The sequence below is a fragment of the Falco cherrug genome, chromosome 2 (assembly GCF_023634085.1).
Source record: "Falco cherrug isolate bFalChe1 chromosome 2, bFalChe1.pri, whole genome shotgun sequence".
Taxonomy (NCBI): Eukaryota; Metazoa; Chordata; class Aves; order Falconiformes; family Falconidae; genus Falco; species Falco cherrug.
The window spans coordinates 19,931,951-19,956,104 of NC_073698.1; the positions used below are offsets into that span (position 1 = coordinate 19,931,951).

The 24,154-nt window shown below is 41.8% G+C and overlaps 1 protein-coding gene across 6 annotated transcripts; it reads right to left on the reverse strand.

Annotated features, from left to right (window-relative positions):
• Positions 1–8,988: 8,988 nt before the first annotated feature.
• Positions 8,989–23,367, reverse strand: GJA3 (gap junction protein alpha 3). Of its 6 annotated transcripts, none has more exons than XM_055702569.1 (3): positions 23,054–23,366; positions 21,162–21,252; positions 8,989–16,235 (listed from the first exon to the last, which is right to left on the reverse strand). In XM_055702569.1, the coding sequence occupies exon 3, from the start codon at positions 16,216–16,218 to the stop codon at positions 14,683–14,685; it is 1,536 nt and encodes a 511-aa protein (XP_055558544.1). In that variant the 5' UTR covers positions 16,219–16,235; positions 21,162–21,252; positions 23,054–23,366; the 3' UTR covers positions 8,989–14,682. The 6 variants fall into 6 exon arrangements, with proteins under 6 accessions (XP_055558544.1, XP_027671444.1, XP_055558546.1 ...); XM_027815643.2 differs by having other exon boundaries at positions 21,469–23,366; XM_055702571.1 differs by having other exon boundaries at positions 8,989–16,120; positions 23,248–23,363.
• Between the last annotated feature and the right edge of the window lie 787 nt (positions 23,368–24,154).

The following is a 24,154-nucleotide window of genomic DNA, read 5'->3' on the forward strand; positions in this document are numbered from 1 at the left end:
AGTGCCTGTCAGCCCAGGATCTCTTGTTCTGCTTCCAGAATGAAGACACTGTGCTTGCCCAACAGCCTCAGTGCCTAGGCTGCCAATGCCAGCACCCAGAGCCAGCACCCAGGCTAAAGAGTCCATAAACCCACTCTCCAGGAGGCTCTGACATTTCCTTAGGTGAACTACCAACTAACCCTGACCCTAGTGGCCAGCAATATCAGAGCTTCCCAGGATCTCTGGGCAGCAAAATATCTCCTGGCTGGATTCCTTAACAGATTTCTACCTGACTAGAAACTGCAGTCACTAAAAGAAGTCCCCCAAGCTCTATGGCATGTGGTCTGTGTCCCTGCCAGTGGGGTCCTTTCCACTGAAAAGAGTATTCCCAAAGTACCGACCCTCCTTAGCAAACCCCAGCCACTGCCCAGCAATATTGCTGAGACCTCCCAAGCATCATCAGCACTTTAATTCCTGTCTAAACTCTAGGCTGTCATGCCAGCGGTGCAGGAGAAAGTCTGCTAAGCTGCAGACATACCAGAGGCTGAATGCAGCTCAGTTCAAACATGCCAGTTCAGTGAGGCTATTAACCTCACTGCAAGCGGGGTTGAAAATTGCAAGACAATATTGCCTGATGTTGCAAAGATGGGACTATGGAACTAGCCCTTGCACAAGATTGTCTCAGGGTGCTGAAAAGGATCTGGAAGTTAATTGTATGGGATAAAAAAGGGGTGTGAGCAAGTTGCCCAGAAAGCTCTGTTTAATCACAGACACTGTGGCTGGAGCTCTAATCACAGGAAAAGCTTCATAAGCAGCAGCTTTTTCAACTCTGAGAAAGACTAAACTTCCCTTCTCTCTGCTATTGAAAGCTGCCCCGATATCCCTAGTTATTTATAAACCATGTTGCTGTAGGAAACCCTATAAATATCCAAAGCGATAAGCGTGCCCTTACTCTTCCTGCAGTGGCCAACTAAGAAAAAATGGAAATCACCCTTGGCCTGCTGAAACCTCTTCAGCTACATCCCCTGTCCCCATGCCATCAAGCAAACAGCAGCTTTGCCGGGTCTGGACTTGACCTCTCATTGTCACAGTCAGCTCTTCAGCCAGACCTGAATCTCTGTATCTGATGAGATGACAACTGGGTATCTGACCACCACACACAGTCAATAAACCCTACAGGAGATACAAGATATTTGATAGACAATGCGTAATATAGAAGATGATATTCTTCTAAATGCAAAGATTCTTGCTAGGAACAACCCAAATAGGTTCAAAACTGTCCTTTACCATGATAACAAACTTATATAAAAACTAACTTGGTCTTGCACAAGAGTGTTTTTTGCCTATTTCTTCCAGAATATACTTTGCAATGCTTTCAGTTTACTCTCTTCTGGGTTCACGTGTGTTTGATCTCTTCTTGCTGCTGAAATTTATTTTAAAAGCTACCTCAGATCTACCGGTGAATGAGAAATCTCCTGTCCCAGCAGAAAGCTAACCACATACCTCTCTGAATGCTCATTGTCATGCTGCAGCTGTCCTGGGAATCATCTTCTCAAGGAGGAAAATGAGGGCAACTTGCTTGGTTTTACTCAGCACCAGGGAGGCCACACCTGGAGTACTGTGTCTAGTTTCACGGCCCTCAGTTCAAGAGGGATATGGAGAAACTGGAGAGGGTCCAGCAGTGGTCAGTCAAGATGGCTGGGAGCCTGGAGCCCCAAAAAGAGGTTGTGGGAGATGGGCTTATTTAATCCGGTCAAGAGGCCAAGGGAGGATGTAATAGGAGCCTAAAATTATTTGTAAGGAACTTACAAACACAATAAAGCCAAATTCTTCATGGTCATGGCAGATGATAGTGTAAAAAGTGGCAGCAGCCAAAGGCTGTGGCTTGGGATATTCAGAGTGGACATTAAGGAAACTACACAGGATAGTGCTTGTGGGGTTGTTGTCTTGGAGGTATTCAAGACTTGGCTAGACAGAGATCTGGCTGACTAGATCTAGTTTTTGGGATAGTCCCATGGATTAGAAATCTTCACAGGTCCCCTTCAACCAGCATTTCTATGATTTCATGTTACTTTTTATCTCCTCTCCTTATACAAGAACATGAAGAAGCAAAAGGCATTTCTGCAACTCTGACAGATAGGGATTACCTAAACCACGCAGCCCTTGTGTTGCTCTGGTGGACTCTGAACAGATAATGATCTCCAAAAGAACCACATTCACTGTAGGCTGAGGGACTCAGCAGGTGTAGCAGCGGCTGGTATCACTTATAACATTTATAACCGAAAACTATCTAGAAATCAAGCCTGAAACCAGAGAAAAAATGATGTTATATTAACTTATCTAAAGCTGAGATAATCCTTTCTGGATCTGATTTGGTTTAGTCTTCACTCTGACTCCTCCTGTTACTTATGAGGCCTCTTCTGTAAGAGCATTTCAACCCCTTTTGAATTAAAGGGGTAACTCAAAGAATTAAGCTCAAACATTTCAGAACTGGTTAAACAAAACGGTGAAACTATTTTTTTAGATTTGGTTATAATTTTATTTTGAAGTGCACAAAAGGGTTAAGACATATACATCCCAGAATAAAAATTGTGTCTGACAGCTATAATGTCACTTTATAGAGGGAACATTTTTGCTCTCACTAAAATACCGCGGATGTAGCCAATTGAACAAAAATGGTACTGTCTAAACAAACTCAACGGACAATGGCTAGTTCCTGGCTTCAGAGGTTCAGCAGACCAACTGTGCTCCAGACAATGCTGAGTTTGTTTAAAGTGTAATACATTTAGTTGTGCATGCTTATATATGAGTTATTGTAAAGTTGCTTCAGGCTAAGTTCATTCCTGCTGCAACACCACTGAAATGAGTGTACTTACAGTGGAGATTAATTTGGCCCATTATGTACTAAACTTGCAGATCTTTCTTTAAAAAAGAACTATTCTTTCTGCAGTTGATCTTGTTCACTGTAGCCATTTAAACACAAAGAAAGTCTTATCTGTGTTACACCAATGTAGTGGAGTTATACTGGATTTAGGTTGTTGCAACTGAGAGAATTCTTTCAGCTGAAAATAAAGACAGCTGCCCAAATTACATGCAGATCATTGCACTTCTCTATACACCGAAAAACTTGTAATGCACATTTCAGTGTCATGCATGAATTGCTATAGCAGCTGTAGGGAAAAGGAATTCAGAGCAATACACAAAACTTTGTTAGAAAGTTAGGTCGTGGCTTTAGCCGTAACAGATTTCAACATCTAAGCAAATACATTTAAGCTTTTCCATTAAGCACAGATGGCAAGCAGTCCATACTCTCTCCATTTTACAGGGCAGCAATGGGATTATTTTCCCATCCGGATCATCTACAGAGATGGCACTTCAGCATTCTGGGTATGAAAGCTTTGCTTTCAAGGATGAAGGAATGATTCAAAATAACCACTAGGTGTCTAAAACACATCCATGGAATTTAGGTGCCTAAAGGGAAGAGCTCAGAAATCACCTCATCATCATCTCTCTTTTGTTTCGTTTGATGCTGCATGAGGCACAGCTACTCTTCACGTGTTGCAAGGTAATTTTAAAATAATAGAAAAAAGAACTGAATTCTAGAATGACGCATTACTTCCAAAATGATCATCTGAATGTTTTTCTAACGCAAAATGTTTTAGAGGAAATTTCTTAGGCTTGGTTTCATGAAGAATATGTGAATCTGTATTACATTCTGATTTGAAATCTCAGGATACCTTGGGAAATTGAAATTCTGAATGGTAGCTGACCTTAGCTGCAGCTATAGTTTTGCAGCGATGAGCTCTGACTTCACAGACCAGGCCAACAGAAGCAGGGACAGTCCTCTTCCTGAAAGCATTTTTCTAAGGCCTATACTCTTTCTGTAAAAGAACGAACTTTTCAAAAATAACAGGTGGCAGAACAAAGCCAGGTGAGGGAAACTGACTGTCAGCAACAAGCCTACAGGTCATTCCATTCCCCACTAACAATTTGCTCCCTGTTGAGGACAGTGGTGAAAATTCAACTATTAGTGATCTTTTTACGTCCAAAGCTTTCGTTTTAAAGGCAAAAAAGAATAAAGGAAAATAAATAATGGCCATTTACTGGGTTCAGCTCTAGTATCTAGTTCTTTAGTCCTAAAATATTAAAAGAGTTTGCCTCCAGTTGCCTTCTCGCAACCGGTTTTGTCTCGAGCTCACCTCCTTTCACTTCATCCAGAAACTTCAGCTCCAAATGAAAGAAAACTCACTGAGTTGTGTGAAGCATGCAAAGGCTTTTCCAAGTGCAAAATGCACTTGTTCAAGCGAACTACTATTTCTACAGGAATAGACATATTGGTAAATTATTTTTTACAGGATTGGAAAGATTTGCTTGTTATTTTAGGTGTCCTATAAACACATGAATGACAAACAGGGACTATTTGTGACCCTACCTGATAAAAACTGTGTGATGAGTGGGCAGCAATCTTGCTTGTTATTTTTCAGCCCTAGAGGATCAAAACTCTATGAAATGTATAGTGTTGTTGGGACCAATGAGATTTTTTTCCTCTGAAAGAATGCTGGGTACACACTACAGCCAGAAGCTATGATTGCAGCATGCTGCAGAAGGCTGCAGACCTCCAGACATTTGGGTTTCCATAATGGAGAAGTGACACAAAAAGAAGGACAATGCAAGAATTGCTGAGGCGTATTTTATGGTTTTATCTTACATGGGAAGACAAAAATTTCTTCCTAGCCTTAAGTAAATTCTTAATTAAGCCACACAGGTGGGATGAATCAGGAGCAGCCTATGCTGCCAAGCTGCTCTGAAGGACTGACTTTGGTTGCTGGGAGGAAAATGGCATGGAGGCGGCCAACAGGCAGGCACTTGCAACTCTATCTACAGCCACAGACAGGCCAAAAAAAGGGTCTGTTCGTGTAAACAAAGACCAGAGCTTTTAAAAATACATTAAAATTTACACTCATCATTCTCATGCAGGCCACAGCAAAAGGCTGGTGCAGACTGCATCCTTCTCCGTGCTACAAAATCCCAAACCACTGCAGTCGCTAGTACAGCCACATTCACAGGCAAATGTAAATGCAGGCATTATTTTGAAGACTCTTGGCCAGGAATTTTGCTCTCAAAGCATTGGGCTTTACTGCTTTAATTGAGTAGAGGGTTTAAAAGGCTCCAGGACGCTGAAAAGCCAGACAGTCAGCCATGTGTTTTTCTGGTGCCCTAGCCAGGCTGGCTTTGCTGCAGGTTTTTCTCAGTTCTGTCCAGGTCATGCCAACAGTGACTGTCTTCTCAAGAAAATAGTTGCTGTGGTTTACAAAAAAATTAGTGTTTTGTTTGAACAAGCCATGTGTCAGCACTTCTATTACATGTGACTAGAGGTTCACAATCATAAATAAATTAGGACAAATCACATTCAGCATTGCAACAGCTATTCATGAGAAAACTTCAGCCATGCTTAAATGTGTTTAATATAAACAAGTTTAACTGACGCTGTCAGTCTTGACTGCTCATTCTGTTGTCTTATTTTGTTGTTTTTACTGTATTCAAATTTCAGTCACAGGACTGTTTAGAGACATGTACCAGGCCCTAAAGGATGTACTGGCACTCTGAAAGACAGAAGAAATTTTATGACTTAAAGAAAAATTTTAATCCCTCTTACAGAGCAGAGACAGAAAGGAGGGGATGCTACATGGGGGTCTGAAAGCTACCTCTGTTTTAGAGACCTGGTACAATTCAGCATTAAACACCTCAACAGAGAACTGGAAAGGAACGTAACCACTCTTAGCTCAATGAGTCTGTCCTTCCTCATCTTCCACTGCTCATAATGAAGGAGGTACTTTCCCCTCAGAGTATCCATAATCCAAACACGAATTACTTTGCTTAGCCAAACCATCCTCAGCTGCTTACTTCTGCATTTTGTGCAGAATTTACATAGCAAACCCCACTGCAAAAGCTAGGCAAAGCAAACAATAGGTTCCTTGGTGGGGCTGGATAGTTCAACCATAATTATCCCTTAGTCTCTGCTCAGAAGACCACAACATTCCTTAAAACCAAAATCTTTAGAAAGTTTAATCTTTTCAAACTGGGAAGTAAGATATATGATAGCTGATAACTGTTTGCTCTTCCTTTTCAGTGTTCATTTAATTGAGTATAGAAATACAACCTATAGTCTCATGTGGAAAGTAAGGCTTTATTTCATTTTACTCCATCTATTCACTGACTTTGGTGGATCTTGTGCAAACACAGGAAAAATGTGTCCCGTAGAAAAATGTATTGTCTCTGTGAGAGTTTGAACTTGTTAAGCCCTTTGTATTTTCAAAAATATTCTCTAGATAGTACAGGAGCTCTTTAAAAAGCCATGTCTCATACTACTTAGAAATGCAAAGGTCTGGACATTTTATCATGCTTTCATGGGACAAAAAAATAATGAGGATAAAGAACTGCAGGCATTGATTTGATTGACTGATTTTTTTTCTCAGGAGACAAACTCTAAAATGGCAGAGAACTAGCTGACAAAAGGCAGCCACCACGCATAGGCTAGAGCTGGCTGTGTTAGTGACACAGACAAACGCAGTGAGCCCGGGGCAGCTCTTTGTGACATTGGTGTTAGTCTGCTCACCCCCATTCTCTGCGGCACCAGGCACCTTAACCACCTCTGTAGCCATTGTCATTAATTGCTGAGGGTCACCCTTAAAAACAAGGTATGGTGAAAGCCCACACATTGAAGATCCTCCTCTAGATACCAAACCCAATTACGATAAACCCTGTACTGCTGCTAGTGACACAAAGATAGACAGACCACCTACCGCGAGAAAAAGAAAAGGAGGTAACTACCCATGAAGGACAACATTTTGATGCTATGTACTACTAATTTCTTTCCAAAAATGAAAAAAACATACAATGAAGAACAGGTGGTGCAATCCAGCTGTGCTACTAATGCAGTAACAGTACTTACAGTTACCTGTAATTCTGGCATAATATCACGTACCTGTAAATGCTAAAATGTGTATTTCCTCAAACACCCTGTCTTCCTGGACTACGACATTCCAAGAATAACACATTCTTCCTAGGCCATCTTTATGAGAAGGCTCTCTCTTCAGTTTGGTGATTTTGGATAAACATCTGTTTACTCTATTGTCAGCTGAAAATAGACACAAAGACAGTTAGACCTGATGCACATCCAGTTGCCAAAAATGATCAAAATGTCAGCCCTACTAAGACCTGACTATCTGACATATGTTTCTTCGGGAGACAATGTATATTGCTTTCATTCCTATTCCTGCTACAGAGTGGGAAAGCACTGATGAGGTTAGTTAAATCCCATTCTGAGTGCAGTCACACTGAAAATGCTTGCTAAAGCACATCTGATTGCTCCTGTGCCAATGCCCTGGGGACAGGGGTGTGGGGGATGTTCCTCATTTGGCTTTCAGCCCAAGGGTACCTAGGAGATTTACTGAAGGAGATTAGAGACCTCCCCTCCCAGTACACCTCTTCCCGTTAGCATCAGGATCTTCACTGTGCCCTGACACAGCTGTGGATGAGTGGGGCACACCGTTTACCTTTCCTCCACAAGCTCACATAGAGCTGCCTTGCTCAGTGTGGCAGCAAAAAGTATCCACACCATCACACAGGCCCTCAGAGATCAAGAGTGGCAACATTCATATTTCATACTCCAACAAGAAAGTCTTCAGGAGACAGTGGATCTAAGGTGACAGCAGCGTGGCTGCGTCCCAAGGGAGGGAGAGCCCAGCACACAGCTGCATCTGCTCTCAGCTCCTTTGGCACCACTCCAACTCCCTGTTCTTCAAGTGACAAAACTGTGGAACTCTGTGATGAAACATGCATCTAAATAGAAAGCATGGAACATATTCTGACCACATGTGTTTGAGGTAAAAAGTGCTCTTGGTCAGAGGCGAGTTATCTTTAGCAATACAGCTGGTATTGCCCATATAACTTTATTCACTTTCTTCCTCATCTTGTTATTGCTAAACATTATCTTAGGATTATCTATATTATACCCCTGTCAGCTTGCTTGACTCTTGCCCAGTCTTCAAAGACAGTGAATAATCTGGTTTGTCGTATGGATACATCATGTAAGCAGAAACAGCATTGCCTAAGCACAGGAGGCACCAAAAAAATCCACTCAACTGTACTAACACAAGAGTGAGGAAACACACAGTACCACAGGATGGAAAATATCCTGCCCTGCCAGGTCCATATAAGTATTGCATATTAAATAAAGTTTTACAAAACCTTCATACTTATTCTAAACACTTCTGCAAGAGTCACTTAGTCTTGCCCACATTGCTGCTTTTCACACATTAAACCTGGGCTTGGGCTCTTCATGGGACTATACAATACTGACACTAACTTGCCTTTAGTACATCATACATTTAGTACAAAATTGAGTGACACTTCTGTGTGCTAAACTGTGAACTTTGCCTGTAAGTGGCAAATCAGCAAATTTCAAATGCAGTGTGTACTCTGCATTAACCCTAGTATGGACACATTTTCCCTGCACTAAAATCCTTTGCGCATTAACAGGTAACAGTCTCCTTAGACATATCAGCTACATGGATAAATCAGTTAGTGAGTCAGCATGGGAGGAAAGGTGGGAGTCACTATTACCACCACATGACACAACATGAGATGAACAGTGACTCGTGTCAAAACACGGCCAAGTGTGAAACCTGTATTCAGCAGAAGGCAGAGGTGGACCTCACACTGATTTCAAGGGGATCACCATTTCCCCTCTTGCACCTGCTAGAGTGCGTCTTGATCACAGGTGTCTTCTTGACTGTGAAATTCCTTTGAAGCCACTGGAAGGTCTGCATGGAGATGGGTTTCAACATCCAGTTTTCCCACAGATGCAATTCAGTGAGCACTTCATATGCAGAAGGGAAGCAGCAGTGTAAGAGAGAGCTAACTGACTTTGCTTAACTGATCTGTCACACTGGTATTTTAGAATACCATCTACGCAATCACGAAAATTTAATCTAAAAGAGACAATGCTGTGGTACAAAAAGTTTATTTAGTCACGATTTTGTAAACATATGAGGTAAATTAACGTTTACATCAACTTGTTTCTTACAGAATTTAATACACAAGGCACTTCTTTGCAGACAGCACTTTTAACTGTTCGCTGTTTTTATTGTTACTACAAGTTTCTGATGGCCCAGAAAACTTGTGTTGTCAGATTCTGTCATGTAAAAGACAAACATCTGGTAAGCAACAAGAAAGCTCTGAGTAAGCTTTCTTATGCTTTACAACCCTTTAACTGTGAGAAACAGTGTCAATGGGAATAGGAATCTGTTCTCCACCTTAAAATATGTTCACACATCTTGCATAACTCTTCAAGGACTGAAACTTCTGGAATTTGATAGGCTTCTTACAACAAACTTAAAATGCAAATCTATAATTTCTTTTTCACATCAGTGTTTTTTGCTTATGCAAATAGTCCTACTGCCTTTAACAGTCCTATTTGCAAGAGTAAAAATAACTTGCATGAAATTGTATTTGCAGGCTCAGAACCGTATTTTTGGCTATAAAGCAAAACATGTATCTTTTGCAAAATCTTGTACAGTGTAACAGTGCAGTGTTTCTCCACAAGTATTTTGTTTGGAATTTTAAAGCAGGCTGTAAATTTAGCTCTTAAAGGACATATGTCATAGCTAGTTTTTGTCATTGAACCTCTAAATACACAAGAAGGCATATCAATAATAATGAACTTTAGTTTATTTGGTAATAATTGAGAACATGATGAAAAGTATCTTTTCCATAGTGTGCTCCCTATATATCCAGCTCCCGTATTTTAAATATACAGAGAAAACTGATACTACAGATCAGTCATCAGGTTAAATTGTCTTTAATGGTACTGCCTTATGTCTGAAGAGTTCCTGTGTTATAGTAAGACATTTCTCTCTTAGTTTAACATATTGGCAGAGTCATTCTTTTACTTCTTATAAAATTGTAAACTTAGAAAACAGTTTATTTCATCCAAATGTGCAACCTGAAATCAAAAACTGAATGTAAACTTCAGAAAATCAAAATTACAAGAGCACACTTTTCACAAGAAAAATCAAAGTAAAACATTTGGAATTAAAAGAAAAAAACCCAGCCTGTTCAAATCCACAGTGTTAGTGCCTGTATTAAACAAAAAGACCTGGGGGCTCAACGCTCTGCTTCCGCAGACTGTTGTCACCCACATGAACTCAGTGGAATACAACAGTTTGTAGCAGCTGAGGAGATGGTCCCAATGACTAACCAAAAAGGGACCTAAGTACTGATCTGATTTTTAAAGCTTGCCTTAATTATTTTACTGATCCTACACTTACATATTCATACCAGAAAATAATCTCAAGAGCTGCAAAATGTCAGACATTTAATTAGCTCTAAATGCCTTGATGAACGACAAATACACTGAGCCAAAGCAACCCCTGGTACCACTTTACACACAACTAGCTTCCGAATTACACCAGAAAAGAACATAGTTCATCTGCTTTTTCAGTGCATGCTACCTGTTTTCAAGAAGCTATGATTTTTCAATGCCAGAATGGACCAACAAATTCAAGGAGCACTTTTTTATCTATGAAAAAAAAAAAAGATTGATTTTCATAGACAAAATATTTCACTTTATTAAAGGGAAGGTTCTAGCAAGCTGTCTTCATTTAATTCAAATACAAAGGGAAGAAATATGGGGGTTTAAATTGTCTGTACTTAATTTTCTTTTGTATTAACTGACAGCTGCACACATTAACAAAACCCACTGATAGAAAACAGATCAACTGTGTCCATGGCCAAGAAACTACTTTTAGTGCGTATTTGCAAAATTTTTATGAAAAAAGTACTAATGAAATCAGTGATTTGGAAAATATGCTTCATATAATCATTGTGGTCAGAATGGACCTCTGGAAGTCATCTAGCCAAGCCCCTTCGCTCCAAGCAGGGTTAACTAGTACCAGTCAGTTGACTTATTGCAAAAAGAGTAGCACATCATACACCTGGTAACTTGTTAACAAGAGTATCTTTTTTCAGGTTTTTCCTTTTCCACAGCTTACATCAGCATTTTCTTAACTCCAAGAGAGAGAACAATTTTCCCACAGTCAGTCTACTCAAAGAGCAAAAATTAGTGTTTGGGGTTTTTTCTTTCAGTTCGCTCAATATTAGGCATGATGCTGTTCTGACTTCTGCTTTTGCAGTAACTTACCTACTGGTTTCATGTTAGCTGTCTGTATAAGATCTTTCAGGATTGTGGTTTGAACAGCCATATGACCAGGCTAAATCAACATATCATCTGCTACCAGTTCCCTCTTCGGAATTAATTGATGTGAAAGAGTAAATGACTTGGAAATTAGCAGATTATTTTTGCCAGCAGATCTGTTCTGCAAGTTAGTTGGTGTTTGTATGTATTTTCTAGAAATATGCTTTATTTATAGCATGTTGAATTCAGTGATCATTCATGAGTAAAGACTGAAGTACTCAAAATCGGCCACACCAATAAGATTTTTTTTCAACACATCTGATTCTAGATGCGATGCAGCAACTAAAAGCAGTTGTAAGCACTAAGGGGGGGTTCTGCCAGAAAAGTTACCTGGGCTTAAATGAAGAAACAACTACCAGACTCCAAATGTAATTGCAGGTAACCAAGAAGCTTGATGCTGTATAATTAGTTACATGATGAAAAAACTTAAGCTGATCTTAAAAGCACAACCTGTGAAGTTGTAGCTTTGCTTTCTCAGACCAGTACTGCTTGGATGTGGAGGCTGCTCTGTCAGATTTCTCTTAGGAGTTGCAACAGAGTTACATTTCTCTCCTTGAGCTTGACCTAACAGGAAAAATGATCTTTTACAGCTTTCCAGTAGTTACTCTGCCTGAAAATACCATATATCCACAAAAGCACCCGAACTCTCTGCAGGTCTAACCTCACACATTAACTTGAAAAGGGCAGACTAGATATCACTCGATCCTAAGTTAAACCTATCTCTGTTATTATTTTTTATATACAATATGGATGCAATCCTGCAGGACACACTCTGTGAGGTCTGTACTAAAGTAAGGACTGCAGGAGCCCCATCAAACAAGTCAGTTTTGCTCTCAGGCACTGATATAAAAAAAGTGCATATTCCAGGTGGTCTGGTTTATATAAATACACTCCAGAGAGACTTTGACTTCATTCTTCAGAAGCACAAAAGGAAGGAAAATATAGCCCATGAATTCTGATGTACTAAAATACAGAGATGCATATTGCATTATTTCAGCAATATAATTACTTGGCATTTAGCAAAACTTACAAAACTGCTACTATAGATGCTAGTGAATCTAAAAATTTTGAGTGTTAAACTCTGCCTTTGTTTACATCTAGGCAACTTGATCAACTTTAGTCTAAGTTCAGCATAGTTGCGCGGATACAATATAAAGCAGGAGTTAGCTTTTAGCTTTCTTGTAGAAAGGTTTTTATGGCTTATAACAGAAAATTCACAAGAGCATGCCTGAAGCTGAACACCTAAAATTAAATCTCTTTATTGTACTACTGTACATTGACTTTTAATGCAGTGTCTGCCCCCAAGATCAGTGGCAGAAGAAAGACTTCCCCTCACCTAGTTCACAACAAGCAGGTCAAGGAAGTCATAAGATAGCATGCCCAAGGGTTGCAGAACAGTGCTTCTGATCACGAGAAACTCTTTGTGTCTACTCAGAAAGCAGTAAAAATAAATCTTTGTTCTTGAGTGGTGGGAATATATTTTAACTGTTGAATAAAATAAACACATTCAGGAAAACATTTAACAGCAGAAATAACTGGCAATTGTAACTACTTGCTACAGGGTGACTCTGTTCTGCCTGAGTAAGGACTGCACTGCCAGGTCAAATACTTTGAAGATGCAAAGGGCTATCCCAGTGTGTTTGACTGCTTTTCTTCAATTACATTACTTTTGCTCTATAGCAGCAATAGGACTGACTCCGAGCTTCACTTCTTTTGGCTTTTGCTTAGAACAGAAGTTGGGCCTAATCCTGCATTCCTTTTGTACTCCAACTCTCCCAAGCCTTATCAGGCATTCAAAATTCTGACTAATGTCTGTGAGAGTACTTGTTACAAAGGAATAAAGGACAGAGCCAGTTGTAAGGAAAGAACCAATTGTAAGGAAAGCTGCACCTTAGAAAAAAAATACCCAGTAGTTTCCTCCACCCATTTTTAAGAGAAACAGAATTTTCAAAAGCAGGATTTTAATATCTAAGGCCCCAAATCTACATTCCTTCTGGCTCCCAAAACTCCATGTAAATGTTAGTTTTGCTTGAATAAGGCCTGCAAGATCCATCCCCAAATCTTGCTCCTTGTTAAATTGAATGGAAATCCTGCAAGTGACTTCAGCAGGATCAGAACAGACCCTTCAGCCACTAGCATGTTGCCCAGATATTTTAGCCACCTTTTCTGCAATACAATATTGTCTAAATCTGTTTTCACTGACCTGTAAGACACTACAGATTGTTGTTAAAGGAAAGGGTAGAACACAACAGGAAATGATGTTGCTTTGGGAATTTTACCATTAGTACGTTTCTTTCCCCTTGCATTTTCTTGTAAGATCAAAGATCAAACTAAAATCATTAAGTACACAGTCAAGTAACTTTAAACCTACAGATCAAAATTATTCTCAAAATCTTCAAATACTTAAAAATATGCACTCAAGTTTACTTCTAAAAAGCATTTTTCCAACAAACTTAAGCTGATACCTAATAGTCTAAAATGCAGAGCTCTACTTTATCCCATTATTTGTCCATGGGCAACGTATGGGGCCACAATGTACTGAAGTCATAATCCTTGCTTTCTGAAGAGAAATTGTTCTGTGTAATAATTTCTGAGGTGTGGTTTAAATTCCTGTCCTCCTCTAAGCAATTTCAGAAGTCATCTAAAATTATAATCAAACATGCTCAAACATATTTGTGGGCTTAAAAACATGGTGTGATCATGGTTGGCAAACACTGGATAGAAGGTCAAACTGAACACTTCCTAACAGGTCAAGAGTAAAAAAAAAAAATAGAAAGATGAACCTCAAAGATCTATTACAGGGGTTACCTAAACTTTGCCTGGCCGAGGACCACACTGGTGATTTGCCATGAGCACAAAGGCTTAATTAAGTCATGTTATATGGAAAAGACTGAGTCACCTTCAATATGGCAAGTTGGTCCGTAGAGATGACAGGTGCCAACAGGCAACATGCCACTTTGATGGTTGCCATAGGGCTGCATAAGATTTCAGAGGAGGAAAGTCAGTCATCGCATCCACTCATGTAGAGTTTATGTGAAAAAGGGTGGAAGTGAAGGCAAGGGCAAGAGGGAGATGACAACCAGGCACATGGCCACTAGGGGTATTAACATTTTTCTCAGATGAAAGTCAGTCTCAGGGCACATGACCAGCTATCATCACCACCTGTTATCTGTGCAGGCTTCCACTATGTCTGCCCTTGGAACATCTGCCATGGACATGAAGGAAAGTGGGACTGGTCCCCTGGCCCACGGGCTGTGCTTCGGCCACCCCTGACCTATTAGAAAATGTTGATATTTTTCCCCACTACAACTCACAGAGTGCAAAAACAGCAAGCGTCAAAGTTTGAAGCCCAGACCTTCCCACCCATGCCAGGCCTGGCCTCCCTGGGCAGTTCCCCTGCCCACTCTGCCTTCCATCACCTGCTCTTCTGAGCAGAGGCGACCACACTACACGGCCAGGTCATCTGACCTGGCTCTGCAGCTGCTCGACTTACTGGCCCTGCTCAAGCGCCGTGTGTCTACAAGCAGCGGTGGCTCATGCATCTCCACAGTGGTGCAGGCAGCTGAGACAGGCCGTTCCTCTGACAGCTCCACCTCACCCTCCACATCCCACTTGTTGCCACTCGCCCCGCTCAGGCTGGTGCTGCTGCCGCTGTTGGCGGCCGTAGTGGGTGGCCCAGCTGGGGGAGGAAGCAGCTGCTCCTGTGGCTCTTCCTGCTCAGGAAGGTGATGCCGGACACTGCTGGGGGTAGAGGAGCCTGTCGAGCTGGAGGGCACCTTCCCCTGCTGCTCAGCTGCCATGTTGATCCAGTTCTGCTCAGCTGCTAGGGCATTGCTGTTGCTGTTGAAGTAGTTGATAACGGCTGGTGTGGGCGTGGGGATGGGGGTCGGGATGGTGATGGGAGTGGAGATGGGTGTGGGAGTCACAGCATGGTGCCTCTCCTCAGGAACTGGTGGAGCAACAGGGTAGCTGGCCATGGAGGCCATGTTGGAGGGAGGCCGTGGTCTTGGAGCAGCCGCAGCATAGTATGGTGCCATGGTCACCGGGGCCAGCAGCGGTGTGACAGCACGGGTGTCAGGCAAAACAGGGGGGGGCATGGCTGTTGTTACCACCACAGGTGGTGCTGGTGGTGGCAAGGCAACAGGTTTGGACTCCCCTGTTACCATAACCGGTGTCATTGTTGCAACAGGCATCTCAAGGCTGTACCGGCTTGTCATGCCCTGTTTAAGCTTCTTCCAGCCCAAGTGATATATCTCAAGCATGTTTAGCAACAGGGAGACAGAGGCCACCACCAGCATGAAGATGATGAATATGGTCTTCTCAGTAGGCCTTGAGATGAAGCAGTCCACAGTGTGTGGGCAAGGTGAGCGGCTGCACTGGTAGACTGGCTTTAGCTCAAAGCCATATAGGAAGTACTGGCCCACAATGAAGCCCACCTCAAACAGTGTCTTGAAAATGATGTTGAAGACATAGGTACGGAGCAGAGCACCCCCCATACGGATTCTGCCACGTTCATCACGGATCGGGAGCTTCTCCTTCCCTCTTTTGCCAAGAGGATCCTTGACATTATTGCTGCCACCTCCACCACCACTGCCAGATGCTGCTGCTCCCGGGTAGTTGCTGTCTTTGATGCTTCCCTTCTTTTTCAGCTCTTCTTTCTCTTTCCTCTTCTCCTCCATGCGTACAATGTGCAGCACATGGCCCAGGTAGATGAGGGTTGGAGTGGAGACAAAAATGATCTGCAGCACCCAGAAGCGGATGTGAGAAATGGGGAAGGCTTTGTCATAGCAAACATTTTCACAACCAGGTTGCTGAGTGTTGCATGTAAAGTCCGACTGCTCATCTCCCCAGACCTCCTCAGCAGCAGCCCCCAGCACCAGTATCCTGAAGATAAACAGTACTGTCAGCCAAACCTTGCCAATAACCGTGGAGTGCTCCTGCGCATTCTCTAACAGTCTCCCCAGAAAGCTCCAGTCACCCATTGTTTCAGATTTCTAACCTACAATAAGAACATTAGAGCAATTAGAGCAATGTTAAAAAAAAAAAAATCTTGTCAATACAAAATGCCAGGGCAGAACAGGTTGATCCTCAACAAATAAAATTTCCTAAGTGCACTTCCATTTGCAGAATATTGCACACTTATGTTAAGAACTACGTAACCCTGTGACCATGCAGCCATGGATTTTGGTGAGCACAGAAATGGGATGTTCAGTGCTTTCACCTAGCCAATACAGGTTTAAGTGTCTATACACAACAGGCAAGAAAGATTCATAACTAGAATTTCTACAAGATTTAAGTATTTTAAAAACATGATTTTGCTTCTTCCTCCACCTGAAATGCTTCTAACTGTTCTTGCTTATTTTTAGAAAAGAACAGATGGAAATTGGTTCAATTAAATAGAATATTCCTACTATTTATGTGACTGCACTTGTATCAGTGTGATACAAAGTTTGCCTAACTCTAATAATTTGTTACCGGGACTTATTTACTCCAGCATTCTGGAAGTTAGTAATGTCCCAGGTCTCTGCTATTTTCATAGCAGAAAATATTCACTGAAAAATAATTACTCAAAACCTATGGAATTTACAGTTTAATTTTGGAATGTCTACACCACCACCAAGCATGTTCTCAAAGCCTAGTCACGTTTCAGTTCATTTCTAAAAGGAGAGAATTATCAAAGTAACTTCAAATATTGGGAAGAATGAGAAATTCTGAGAGGAATGGTGGAAAGGTTTCTGTGCCATTTCCCCTACTGTCCTGCCACTTGGTGTTACTGAACCACACGTCCTGCAACACTATTAAAAAAAAAAAAAACAAACACCACCACCACAACAAAACCACAAAAACTCAAGGACACTTCAGCAAGCATGGGCAGAAATTTTCTTGAGAAATAAAATTATATCCTATGACTTTAGTTCTTGACAAACAACTAGTATATATTCTCCGTAGTTTCCACCGATTAATGCATGATGGGCTTCCCATGTCCAATTCTAGGCAGTGACACAAGTTCTGATTTGGAAAGGCTTAAAGTACAAGTTTTTTTTAAGATCAGATTCCTCACAAGCTGCCTTCAATCGAGAAACAAGCTATTATATCTGCTGTTATCACTTCTGTTATCCTTGGCCTGTTCCTAACAGGTATATATGTAAGAATATTGGAATATGTGTAAGAAGTACATTTCATTCTCCTAATGGACCCACTTATATATTTTATATGCCAACCTTCAACTGAATACAAAATACAAAACTCTATTTTCAGCTGACTTCAACACCTTCAGAAATATTTATAATGCAAATGTAACAATTTGCATGCAAAAAACGCTATCAGAAAAAATCCTCTTGTTTAAAAATCTCACAATATTTTATAAATACAACTGAATTACTTCACTCTTTTTGTTTTCATACTTCTTGTCCAAATACCCGTGTATCTTACAATTCCCAAGCAGAAGAGAGACATTCGTTGTTACAGGCAGGAATTTACCACTGAGAAAATATATTCTTCTGTATTATAACTACTGTGATTTCCAACAATGATGTCACCATTTTTCCAGAGGATGCATTTCCAAAGTCTGCACTGAAACACTTTCAGGCTTTTAGTTAAGGCAATTAAAGAAATTAAAGTTATTTAAGCTACTTTTTTAAGAATTTGATTTTACTATGAGGCAATGAAATATCTGTAACTGCAGAACAGTATACTTTCACACAAAAAGCAACACCACAACCATTAGTATTTTGCATTTTTGTAAGTCCTGGAATACTAGTTCACTTTTTATCCCCACAAAGTTAATTCAACAAAAACTCTCCCTAAAAAAAATAAAATAGATCTTTGATACTCTACAAAAACACATTCCCTTGAATATAATTGAATTATTTTCCTAGCATGGAACATTTAACTGCAAATGACAGTACGAACAATGAAACACTGATTATTAATGTCCCTGGTCCTAAAACAATTTTAAATATTTTTTTTTAAATGTTAAGATATTTTATTTCCTAATCTTGAGAGGTATTAATTTTTAAGGTAATAATGAATTAATTTTGTATCTTTTTAACTCAAAACCATTTGAAGATATACTCAGTTTAGTTCCACCTTTGGATAGAACTGTCATTTGTGAATGTTCAGATTTTGAGTAGGAAAATGCAGGAACAGCAAAATGAATAATGCGATACTTGATGGACTAAAGAAGTTTAGCATAACTCTAACTTCAGTATTTCATTTTTCTGCTATCCTTTGAATTGTTCTGTGCCTCTCGGCTCAGTTCTCTCTGCCCTCACTCTTTTGTTTTCTATGCAGATCAAGCAAAATAGGCGGCTCAGATAATAAGCAGTCTTTTACACTTTGTTCCTTTGTTACTAATACTTGTAATAGAACGTTTATCAATGGGCAAAAGTTTGCATTAAATCTGCTTTAATTCATTAATTATGGTCTATTTTCAGCATGGCTGCTAATACCCTTGTGTCCAATGGCACAGAGACCGCACACTGTTCTTTATAAAGACAGGTATTACCTTTTATGGTTCCAAAAAATGAAGTTGATCTGCCCCCATGAAAAATTATAACCCCTACGCTGTAAGGTGAAGAGGTAGCATTTTTTTCCCTCCCTATAGGTACACTGTAGTGATTCTCTTATTGAGATCAAGAAGCAATGCCGACTACAATGAAAAGCAGGATTCCTTGTGCTTTTCTGAAGAACTATCTAGTAATTAATGAAATAAGAAAAATAGTGATTTCTAAAACGGAAAGATGACAAATAATACCATCTAAGTTATTCTCAATCATTCTCTATTCACTAATACTACTGAAGATGTTTTTTTCTTTTGACTACAGGTCAACAATGCCCAGGCTAAGATAATTTAGGACACCAAAGATGTGACAAGATACATTTCTCAAAGGATACACTTCAAAAAGCTATTCAAATGCTTACACTAATTAAAATATTTTTGCGTATCAGCATGTGCAAATTCATCCTGTACGCAAAGAAAAAGTGTTTAAGCAGTAAGCAGGTGCTTCACAGCATCTTAACTGCACAAAGGTGAAAACCTCAGAGTTCATCTTGATATGAATAGCGGCAATCATTGCCTTTACTACAAATTTGTATTACCTATAGTACACATATAGTACCTATATACGGGAAGGACATAATTTCCAAGGGCAATGCAGAGATACGTAGCTCCACTGGCTGGAGTGTTCTCAGAAATCCATGCCCTCATACCTTTCTTCAAAGTCAATACATTCTTCAGTGAGTAATTTTTAAAGCCAAAGCACCTCATCCAAAAATCACATCCACAATTTTAAAGCAGTGCCTTGATACAAATAATCATTATATGACATAAAACAAACCAGGAGGCTCACAGAGCTCACAGAATATTTGAGTTGCCACCACTAGGTTCAACAATAAAATATCTCAATCTAAATTTAAACAGACACAGCTCAATATTTTAGGCGAGAAGAATTGCAAGCTTACTTTTGTAGTATTACATAAACTTCAGCTGTACAGTAGTACTTTCAGTGCTGCTGAAATAGAGAGCTAGGCAACTGTTAAGACCTAATCTTACATATGGATTGCAAAGAGAAACATTTTTTTCTTTCTGTGCTTGGAAAAATTGCAGATTGAGAAATTAAACATCTTTATCTGTATTTCTTTATATTCATGTGGAAATACCCGCCAGGGAATGACAGAGAATCTGTCTCAGAAACCAGTCTAATTCAACAGTATGAAAAACAAGGACTGCATGAACGTTGGGATCATTTTATAAGAACTGGGAGTCACATATAAATTTGTGTCACTTAGAAAATTATTCCTCTGAGACAAATACTGAAAAATGGGCGGTTCACAAAAACTGGCACAGCATTCCATTTAAGAATCAATGTTGTGCTATTAATTACTATGTTTAGCACATGCACAAATATACTTTGTGGATGGGGTGTGTGTGTATGTTTGTGCGTGTGTGACAAAGAGAACAAGCAAGAAAGAGAATAAATTTTAAAAGCTGTGAAGTCATATATATCCCTCTACAGGAAAAAAAAAACAATTACCATGTGGCATCTCTAAACTTGCTAATTATTATTTCTATTTCTATTTCTGATGATGTCACCAAAGAGGTTCATCAGTATGTACCAAGTGTGTGAAATACAATATTTTAATTATTCATAATTTTACTCATACACAGAATAAGAGAACCATTTAGGTCAGAAAAGACGTTCATATGTTTATGTATTTATACACATATGCACACATATACACACATAAATAACTACACAGCTATACTACAGTACCAGATTATGACATCTGGTGTATTTATGATTTTATTATGCTGGTATATGTAAAAAATTTCCCTTAGCAATTATTTAGAAATGTAACAGATGTACTTGTCTGAATACTATATCTTAAATTCAGTCCATATTTTATTTCATTTCTCATGACAGCCTAAAATCTTGGGATTTAGGTTTTTATCTTCAAAATTATCTAGGTTTTTTTAAACCAGTATGAGAAAATAATGCTGTTAAAAGAGAAAACAACTTACAATATTTCCTTTGGTTTTGCACTAAACAATCAGGCATCTCCATTACTACCAGATTTTTAACTCTGCTAATTTAAATACAATAAAAGTAGTCATGCTGCACAAAGTCCGTAGCATGACCATGTCATTCCAAAGTGGCAGATATGCAATAACCTACTATAATTTCCAATGAAACCTAATGGTATTTGTTCACGTACATATATATGAAACACAGTGGTGGGTGTTTTATAATTCACAATGGAAGTTTCAAAATTCACTTTATAAATGTTTAAATGAGGACTTGAAAACACCCTTCTTCTTGCTCAGCGTCGTACTTTCAGACACATCTATTATCGCTTTCATTGTATTTTAAACACTTGTTAAAAATTAATTCCTTAGTTGATCTTATTATTACCTTAAACTTACTTTAGTGCTATGGAGCCGTCTCCTTAAATCCCAGGCAAAACTTCTCTTGACTTCTTCTTGACTTCACTTGGCCTCTGAGTGAAAGTTTGGCCTGAGTAAAGGAAAAGTGCAAGGAGCACAGGGCTGAGCCCAGGAGAAGAGCTACACCCCACCTGTTAAACTCCTCTGTTCCCTGGTGTAATAAAGCCTTGCTCTGATTTTCTCCTGTGAGTAGCTAAACAGGAACAAAAAGTAACCCCTTTTCTCCCCCAGAATACTCAAATGCCACCTTAGACCTCTACATTGGAATTAAAAGACAGTGACTTACCAATGAAACTCTGAAAGGTGTGAAGGGTGTGGAGCTACCAGGGGACTATGGAATAGCTGTCGAACATGAGGGCAACGGTCCCCGCATCCCGAGTGAGTGAAGCATGAATGAGACAGATCTGTCAGGTGCCCACATACGATCAGCCACACAGATCTAAAAACTGCACAGTAAGGAGTGTCCCGCCCCCTGCCCCAGATATACAAAGGAAAGAGGAGCCTTTCTGGCATTCAGAGACTCAAGACCCTTTTTCACTGCAGAGCAGCACGTACCCCAACTGACAAGTATCAGTCTGAGGGGACTTCAGGCAAGTTACAGCAATTGCAAGGGAGATGGTGCTATACACCCTGTTCAAACTTCTTAAAGTACATTTTTGTCTTATGGAAACCATTTAAATCGTTTTCTAGTTTAGTTCTAAAATGTTCCAGTAGGATTTTCACTTCTCCCTTCAAATTTCCCCTTAAAAAGAAACTAGTAGCTCTGGCTACTCAGTTCAATTCCTTCCTTATATCTACGCCAGTGTCCTTAAAGACCTAACATACTTTCAGGACTCCTAGTAACATTTTAGGCTTATGTGATTTCTTCAGTGAGTCAGCAACAAACACAATACTTTTCTGATATTTTTTGCTGACAGGGAAAAAACCCAAATGAAACAACTTTTCTTGCTTATAACATTGGCAAACTTTTGCTTAATCAAGCCGTAAATATCTTCCAAAGAATATTTAAATACTTTGCATCCTTGTGAGTCCTAAGTGAGTAACTGGGATGTTTTTGGTAACACTCAGACCAAAGATGTGACCAGAGTGAGGTACAAGCCTAGTCAAAGCAAGGAGGCCACCCCCACATTTTCCCCACCATCAGGACAAAGCATAAGGGCCCAGTAACTCAGAGCTCAGCTCAATAAACCCCAGAACCACCTTGGGTTACACTAGTGAACTCCATCATTCTGTGTGGCACCACTTACAAGCCATTCTGCCTCTGCTTTATATTTAGGATTTCACTTTACTCCAAGCTTTTTCACTCCAAGTAAAATTGGCTTGAAACGCACATCAGTGTTCAAACGTTAGTGGCAACCCTTAAGGAAGAAGTTATATGCCATCACACATGCACACTTCGTGGGCAACGGCCACAACAATCGCAGATAGACATGATATTTGGCGCTTCCCCCTCCGCTGCATTTTCTGAGGTGTTTTGTGAGGTTTGGACACTTTCCCCTGCCACACCAGGCTCACTTTATGAGTCCCACCCGCAAGCACATCCTGCCTGCAGATGGTTCCTTCGGTGTTGCAGGAACAGCGGACACACACCGGGGTCCCTCAGGGAGGCATTTAAAGCAGTTAAGGCCCTTTCTACTGTTCCTCCTCAGCAGGGCACAAGCAGAGCTCGGCCTCGCCCTGCCCCTCCCTGGCGCCCAGCCCAGGGCCGAGGGGCACGGCCAGCGGGCAGAGGCCCCAGGCAGCCTCCCGCCCCCGGTGCGGCTCTAGGGCTGCCCGCGGCCACGTCCCCCGGCGGCGTCCCCTCCCCGGGCTGCGCCCCCGCGCCCTGCAGCCGTCTGCCGGGCGGCGCAGCCCGGGCTCGCTCTACTTACGCTTGGCGGGAGCAAGGCTATTTTAAGCAGCAAAAGCTTAACTCGTTCAGAAGAGTCCAGACAGAGTTGGCGCATAGCTTATGTAGTTGGGGGGGGGGAGCCCCCAAACTTTGCTCGGGCTATGGAAAAAAGCGGCGGAGGGGGGTGCGGGGGCGGGGCGGGACGCGCCGGGAGGCCGGTGCCCAGCGCCCTACCTGCTGCCTCTGCTGGCAACGCGCCCCGCGGGCGGCCGGCCGCCCACAGCCCGCCCGTGGCACGGCACCGCTGCGGCCTCCCCTGCAGGCATCGGGCACCCGTCCCTCCCTCTCTCCCCTCCCCCTGCCCGCCTCCCACAGCAGCGCCTCCGGCCGCACGAGGCTGCGGGCCGGTAGCTGCGTCTCCTCGCTCGGGAAGCTCCGACAGGAGCGGCCGGCCCGCCTGCCCGGCTCTGCGCGGCTTTTAAAACGTGGCCACTGCGCAGGCAGTCCCTCCTCTCTCGCGGGCCTGGGTGGGATTTCCTGAGAAACACACGGTTTCTTCCTCCGAGAGGATAAAAGCGTAAGAAACCCCTCCCCGCCGGGGCTTCCCGCAGGCGGCGCGGCGGGAGCCTCCCGCTCCCCCTCGGGAACCGGCGGCCGCGGCGGCCCGCGGAGGCGCCGTGTGGCGGGGGCACGGCTGCGGGCGGCGGCGCTGGGCCTCGCGCCCGGCACAGCGCTGCCGCGAGAACAACGCGCGCCCGGCGCGGAGGCGGCCCGCCCGCTCACACGCGCTCTCTCACGCGGCCGAGCGGCGCCCCCAAGTGGCCGCCGCGGCGCCCCTCTCGCGCGCCTGCCGTTGGCGGGCTTCTCCTCACGGCTCGCCAGAGCCGCCTGGCTTCGGCGGAGTTCACTACGGCTTCCTCAGTCCCGCTGGGTCTGAAAGGGGAGCATCCCACCTGGATCCATCAGCTGTTAGACAGATCTTAAAGAAAAAAGATGTATAAAACCCCCAAGCAACTAAAAGTTCTTCGCCGAAAGAAGTTGGTTGGTTGGTTTTTTTCCTGAGGGCCTGTGTGCAGAACCCCACAGTGTTGGAAGAAGGGTTCGCCGGAGTCAAGAAGTCGCTCAATATGAGTTATGCATC